Source organism: Acanthaster planci, linkage group LG02 (genome assembly GCF_054643075.1).
Source record: "Acanthaster planci isolate LZ-2023a linkage group LG02, COTS_SCS, whole genome shotgun sequence".
Taxonomy (NCBI): domain Eukaryota; kingdom Metazoa; phylum Echinodermata; class Asteroidea; order Valvatida; family Acanthasteridae; genus Acanthaster; species Acanthaster planci.
In genome coordinates this window covers 23,430,167-23,437,912 of record NC_141778.1, presented here as the reverse complement: position 1 = coordinate 23,437,912, position 7,746 = coordinate 23,430,167, and the positions used below count along the sequence as shown (strand labels likewise).

The 7,746-nt window shown below is 39.4% G+C and overlaps 1 protein-coding gene across 2 annotated transcripts in view; it reads right to left on the bottom strand.

Moving 5' to 3' along the window:
- Nucleotides 1–416: 416 nt before the first annotated feature.
- Nucleotides 417–7,746, bottom strand: part of sh3rf1 (SH3 domain containing ring finger 1) — a 33,717-nt gene continuing 26,387 nt past the window's right edge. For both annotated transcript variants that reach the window (XM_087133025.1, XM_022243896.2), the window contains exons 11-12: nucleotides 6,626–6,912; nucleotides 417–6,227 (exon numbers count right to left, since the gene is read on the bottom strand). In XM_087133025.1, the coding sequence (XP_086989151.1) occupies nucleotides 6,059–6,227; nucleotides 6,626–6,912 (456 nt within the window). In that variant the 3' untranslated portion in view covers nucleotides 417–6,058. The remainder of the gene's footprint in view (nucleotides 6,228–6,625; nucleotides 6,913–7,746) is intronic.

Sequence of the window (7,746 nt, the reverse complement as noted above, 5' to 3'; positions counted from 1 at the left end):
CTGGGGAAAATAGTTCAAAACTACCAAGTCCTTTAAGGACTGTCTCCTCTTCATATTCTTGTATGTCTTCATCCTTGATTCTTAAGGTTTTAGCGAGTTCTGTGTTATCAGCATGTAGGTCATTCTATGAATTTGGGTGGAACATGTGTGACATTGTTGTGTCTGTTACACCTGACCTGTGTAATGTAACATGGAATATATCGCTGACTTCAACCTATTTTTTTTACTTCTTTGGCAGACAATTTGCAGTATTTAATCACCCTAGGAAGTGTTCCAAACTTTAAAAAATTATGTCAGATTTGTTCCGGGGACATGAAAAAAGTCGGACCCTATACGTCTAGAATAACCCATTGCAGTTTTTCCATAGAAAATAATGACACAGAGAACACATGCAAAGAGTGCGAAACCAAACAATATTCAACTTCAGGGTTAATATTTTATTGACATTCATGTACCTAACCTTGGAACATTACGCCAGTACATTTTTCTTTTAATAAAATGTAACACAATGTAAATGAATACAAAAGTGGCAATGGAACATTTCCTTGCACGAATACAGACATAGTAATTCAAAAAAGAAAAAAAAAATGGCAAACAAGTACTGTGGAGTAAATCAGGCCTTCCTGAACTCAATAATCTCTACCCTGTAATGCTGGCACCAGTTTGTTTAAAATAACTAGCAACAGCGAGCACTTCTATAATAGGATTAAATGCAAAGATACTATATAAAGCACTGTGACAGACCGCAATGCGTGCTTAAAGTATGAAATAATTCATTTGGGGTGTCAAAATTGATTGGTAAATTTCCCTGACGGAGGTAATGCTTCACAGAGTGATTTTGTGCTGAAGAGAAAACAAAATAAACTTCTCATCAGATGTTACGAAGATCAGAGGAGAAAGATGCTAGTCGACAGCTGACCAATGCCTTCAGAGATCACCTAGCCAGATCCCAAAAATGCTCCAATTTTTATGCTTCTCATTGAGACAATTATGCAACCAATTTCAGGATCTAAATTCCTAACATTTTTCCTAACAGCCTCTACTCATATAAATTAACATGAAACGAAATTAAAATTTCATCTATTGAAAAATGCATCTACACCACATGTTGAGTTCTTGGGTTTCCTGCCAAAAGTATGCTGCTCACCCTATCTCTCCAATAAAATAACAGGTTTGATTGAAAGGGCACCAATGACAGCTAGGTAAAAGCAGACAGAATTGTTAAGGCAATTCATGTGCTTCACTAAAACCAGCAGAGTACCATTCACAAGTAGACATCTCATGACATCTTAGCTGGTAACCTGATTAAAAATATTTTTTTGCCGTGTCCAAAACAGGATTCCAGAGTTATGGCTCCAATGATTGGAGCACGTGCACAAGCTGTATGTATGTGGAAATGTTGGCCAAGGGTTACCAGTCAAAATCTGTCCAATGAAAGTTCACAGACATGAGCCATCACTGGTACCCTCGAATAGGATGGAGAGAACAAACAAACAGCAAAAGAACGTAACAACATAGTTTTTTCGACAGCTATAAAGAATGCAGTTCCTGGAATTATTCATGCCAGGCTATTCTGCTTCGTGGATTCATAATTAAATTCATTGTTACACTATGTACAAGTCATTTTCACAAATAAAAAATAATCATCTGTGTTATATATTTTGTTAGCGACACTTTTCTTGGCAAAGACACGTATTTAGTTTCACATAGCAAATTCAGTGGACAGGTTCACAGTCTATTAAGGCAAATTCAGGATGTCCAATTTCATTTGACCTAAAATGCATTTGTATAAATATATGAACTCAGTGTGTCCATTGAAGTATTGTAAAAACAGCTCAGCTAATCTCATGGAATTCATATAAAACCCCCAATTTTAGAGTTATTGAGAACAACACAGCAGATTGCTTTCATGCGTGAACACAACTGGCATGCTGATTAATCAAACAAGAATGGCTGAAAGTGATTTCAAAACTTTTCAGCCTCTTAAAAACACAGCATTTTAAGTTTTCCCAGCAGCTCACGCTCGTTAAACACAAACAGACTTGTGACAAGACAACAGTACAAAACACAGCCAGGCATGGATTTTCCTCTCTCTTCTCCTGTTCACAATTTTGGCGGAAATCTTCCGTTTGACACTTTAACTTATGCATGTCCTGAGGTTTATCTCAACTGCCACAAACAAAAGGTACTTAACGGAAAGACACTTTGCCAATTGTATAAGGGTTTTGGTCGATTAAATAATTTGTTGAAGTTGCAGAAACAGACAGAGACATTGCTGGATTAAAGGACTCCTTTTCTGAAATCGAACAAAGCTTCATTTTTTCCTACCTAACAAGAACTGAAAATTGTAAAAATGCCAGAGAAAAGAGAGAAAATATACGAAGAATTTACATATCATTTATGCAACTTATTCTTGGTAATTATTTTATCAAAAAGTGTAAATCTAAGTAGATTTTAGTGGATCTGCTCTACATCACTGAAGAAGACACACTAAAGAGATACATGTACAAATGATGTTACTGTCTTTAGCATTCAATTAATTATACATTCAACATTTGAAGAAAATATACTCAAGGACTCCAAAAGACCTGAATACCAGGATTTGGAATTATATTTGTTGAGGATTGAGGACTTATTGCATGGTTTACAGGTGACAGAGCCAGAAAACAGCTTATATGTAAATGGTTTTTGAATATTTGCTAATTTTTTTGGTAAGAAAGGCATTCATGCTATGAGATACATCCTTGTAAAATCAGACAGAAGTTAAGGGGAGGAAAGTGTTGAATACAAGCGGATGAGATTTTGGCAAGGAAGTCAATTCCATACCATTTGCTTTCATCTGGATTCGACATTTCATCTTGAAATTGTGAAGTTTGAGAGTTAGGAACTTCTGGATTATGCAACAAAAATACACAGAAAAGAGCTTGATCTAAGGCTTGCTTTTCCAGCATGTAATACTTGGCTCTCACTTCAGTTCTTCCAAAGCTGAATTTCAAATACAAATAATTAACCTGGAAATGATTGATTACAAATTCCAGTATTGAGTTTAACGTCTTCCTTTTGTTACGATTTCGTCCAATTTTACAAGAACATGTCACATACACAAGCCCCTCATTTCTTCTTAAACTTGAACATGTCAATTCTCAAGTCCAATCTCAGTTCAGTGTGATAAGTACTAATCTCAGGATCTTCTGAAACAAATTTTCGTTTCAATGTTCTGTATAATCGAGAACTACAAAATTACAGAAAAACATACTGCATGCAGCGATTTCAACTATCGACAGATTTATGATTAATACGAAATAATAATACTGTTATTTGTTAACATTGGCCAGCTGTTAAAAATATATAGCTGGTGTTACAAATTTGACTAATATATCTATGTTAAAGATTTTTTGGAACTAAGTGACAATTATCTTTTCCTTTTCACGGATGCTCGTTGGGTCATTTTTTTCCCACCACCTTTTTTTTTACAGGGTTCACGCATTAAAAACAGAATTCCCAGTACACAAATGTTTGATTCCCTCATCATATGTATGCAAGAAAATTCCATCTCAAGTCCATGATTTGTGAATACACATGACAAATTTATTCAGAGCAGAGTCATTAGGAGCAGTTTACAACATAGCAATCAAGCAGTTGCCTGGCAACATTTGCACATTACCTCACACTTGGCCATCTGTTCTCCATCGCTCAGAGAATCCAATTCAAAATGCCTTTGAGACCTTGTAAATACACTCATTATTATTACGACTTGAGGTAACAGTGCCCCTTGAATAGTCCATACATTTAATGATGAAAGCCAACACTGCCAAGCTCAGGTGTAAAGGGAATACCGTTAATTGTGGAGATGTTGGCCATTTTTCAATGACGCAAAGAGAAATTGGCCTCTTCATGGTCAACTCAAAGTGGCACAGTTGTGAGCAACAATTGTTGCTATTCCTAACTTAATGTGTGGTGTGTAACACAAGTGAAAGCTATCAATGAGCTCAGCTAATGCATACACACTCATCTTAATTTTCCCACGAGTGATTACAACTTGTCAAAATGCACAGACACCTCAAACTTCAACAAAAGCCAGACTGGTCTACCAACACAGAGTATTTCAGTTTTGTTTTGTTTTTAACTGGATTCCAAACACTGTTACACAGTTCAGCGTAAGCTCCAGCATCGTCGTGTGAGGGAATTGTAAACCTCCGCTTCAAAAAACACAGAGTTGAAGAAAGCTCAGCCGGGCTTGCACAATCCTGTCAGGATATCTATGGGCCCTGGGCATGAATGCTCGAGGGCACTTTGAGGTATGCATGTACTTGTAAAAATGAAATGAGGGTATGGCATTGGTGACCAAGGTCTAGGTCCCCACATCACTTATCACAAATGAAAGTGAACTAATTTTGAAAATGGCGTCGGCAATATTGTGACCTATGTGGAGTATTCTTCCTGCCAGAACACCGCAAGTTCAGGCACGCAAATGCAACAGACACATTTTCCCCATTATGAGTTTAAGATATGCCTTCTCCTCACTGCCGAGTTTTAATATCACATACAGCCAGAGGGCCCTTTCATGGCTCGGTTAAAATCACAATCAAAGAATCTCGGCTGACTAAAGGAGCAGCCTTAGCGTGTTTCACATGGCATTTTGAACTGCATGTTAGCATTCATTCCGCAACCAAGGATTCTGTGTATACAGGGTAACAGCAGAACCTCTGCACTAGCACAAGTGCACGAGTGAAAATCGGGGGTCGTGAATGCAAATTCCATTTTTATTAGAAACAAATGTATACGTGTGATGTTGGGCGAATACAAGTCAATTCACACACTCCAGAATGCCTTTACACTTGTCATATTTCTACTCCTCGCCAGGCAAGACCTTTTAAATCCGGTTAAGAATAACACAACGGACTGCAACACTGGCGTATTTTTTCCACAAATGATACAGGAGTTCCTAATCCATGTGAGCACCTCTGAAGTTCAGGTAAATTCATGAGTGTACTTAGAACCGATGTCTAGGTTTGACTTTGTTCTGCATTCTCCATGTATCTCCCTCTGTATTTGAATCAGGCTTTTGCCCATAACTCCCTTTTAATAGTAACTCTTGTGTATTAATATTCAGTGTAAAATTTGTCCAATGCTACCACACTGTCGACAAGGCAACACTTAGCTCTACACCTTGCAAAAATGCAGAGACTCATGTACTGCAGGAAGGCATCTGTATGTGACATTAAACAGGAATATCTATCGGTGAGATTAACACCTTACATTCACAAGCTCTACATGACACCATTTCACTATCTTCTTCCAAAAACTGACCCCACAGACTTGGCTTTTTTCTCTGAATACATCTAAGAGACTACGATTTCACAACATGGGTGAAGGCACAGGCTAGTTGTGTTATTTGCATTGCTGCAACAGCTGTTGAATAATTTATTCACACTCAAAAATATCCTTTTTTTTTGTTCTATGTTACAGAGTGATCTTGCACTTATAAACTTTAATTCATTTTTCCATCCGAAGAATGCTTTCCGGCTTTTTCTGCTCTCAAACCAACGTTCATATAAATATTTTATATCATATGCGCAGGTGCATGTACTAGATGAAACACTGCAGAAATTGATTGACACTGGCTTTGAAGACGACTATTTCACACAGAAATCTGTGTACACAAACTATTATCAACGGGCTAATTACACAAACAACATTTGGACACCGGTTGCAAGACAATGGAAGCATTTGTGACTGCACTTAAGTACAGATTTAGATTAATCTTTGGTAGCACATTCTTTGATAATGGTGTGGTTGCTGGAAGGGAGCTTGGGGTCAAAACGGACCCCGTTGCACAGTGAAGCCTGCTTCAGGTTCCAGTAAGACATGGTACCAACCTCTGTAAGCATAGGCAAGATATGATCAGCTATGTTCATTACTGCCAAAAGACAGATTCCCAGAACCCAATGTCAACTGGAACATTCTAGGTGATGGGCAGCAAAACTCTTTTGGAGACAAAAACGGGGGGAAAAAATTGGGGGGCGGGGGTGCGACTTTACTGATCAAACTGTCTGACCTAGTAGCTCTCCACGAAGCTTCCAGGGAAGAGACCCGTTTTGCCTGTCCTTTGCTGCGTGCCCTTGAACCATCCATCCTCCCGCTTGTTGTGAACGAAGACCGTGTCGCCCACCTTGAGTTCCAGCTCGGCGTCGGTGTTTGGCGGGTAGGGGACTGTTACTCGATAGCTGAAACAAAAAAATTGAAATATTGCTACAAAATTACTGGGTACCTTTCTCATGGCCAAAGTTTAATTTGGGATTGGGACTGGAAATGTCATAAACGGGGAACATGAAACTTATCTCATAATTTAGAACTGTAATTTTTGGCCCTATCTCCAAAGACACGTTTACTCTGAACTGTCATCAGACATGCAATGTCTTACTATAGGACAATAAGCCTTTTTCGATATCGAGAAGTTGCAATTACGACTCAAACTTTAAGGACACATAACATCAGGAATACTGCCATTTTTCTCAAATTCACAGAGGATTTTGTGCACAATCTGCTATTCTGACTGGTTAAAGACTTTAGCTTTATAAACTTCATAATTACACAAGCATTTTTCCTTTGGAATTTGGTTTACCGTTCTCGGACAAGTGGAGTTGTCTTGGGTGGCTTGTCCCTTCTCTCTACGGCAGTAGCACCGTCGCTGACACCCTCAGCCCCCTGGGATGTCTCTTCCCCACTCCCCTCCCCCGGCGCACCAGCTGGGGAGGTGGACAGGGTGAGACTAGGGTTGGGGCAATGCTCGGTGGGCAGAGCCTCCTGTCCGTCAGGGAGGGAGCTGCCACGGGCCAGCGGGACCGGGGCTCCTTCTTCAGGACTCCCCTGGGCTCGCTTTTTGGAGACTTTACGATCCTTCTTCTCCTTCTGCAGTGAACACAGAAGTCAAATAATCAGTTTCAAATAAACCCGAGAGGATTCTGCAAACATTTCCAACAGCTGTATTTTTGAGTACCCCGATCTTAGACAGTCTGAGCTTGTTGGCAAATTTTGTGAGACTTGGGATGAAAGGCCCAGGGAGATGGTGTTGGATTCTGTGTGAGTTGGGACATACAAGGTTCATTGTGTGCAGTGTCTGACTTGCTGTACCAACTGATGGACTATGCTTGATTTTGTCAGGTTTAGTACTGTTCAGCGCAAGTCATCCTATATTGCATAGACCCATCCATACCATATCACTCAAACTCCAACGGGCTCATTCTGTTGGAGTTGATCAGGTTTGGTACAGTCACCTGCATGTACAAGTACATTGACAAGTACACTATACATATACCCGCTGGATTTTGTGAGGTTCAGTGTGCTTTCTAGTGCAGGAGCCTAGGGGGTTAGGGTTAACAGGGATGCCAGGTAGAGTCTGAAATGAAGGCCAGAGAAGCCTAAATATCCCTTGTTAGGGCATAAAATTAGTCCAACATTTCAAATGAAAACCTTGAAATTAGGCTTATGCCTGAAAACTGGCATTCCTGTATGAATACATCTAACAGGGTATATTCTCCTTTAGAAAAAAAACTGCCACAGTTTAAGCTGATTACTTGACGACCTCCAGCAAGTTTTGACAAGCAGCAGCTCAAAAAGCAAAAAAACACAAAAACAACAACAAAAATGACTTTTAAACGTTTTTTAAGCAGTGCCAAAAATCGTGCCTCAAATCTTAACCTCCACAGGTGCGGCATTTTGCAAGTGTGCTGATAGACAGACACT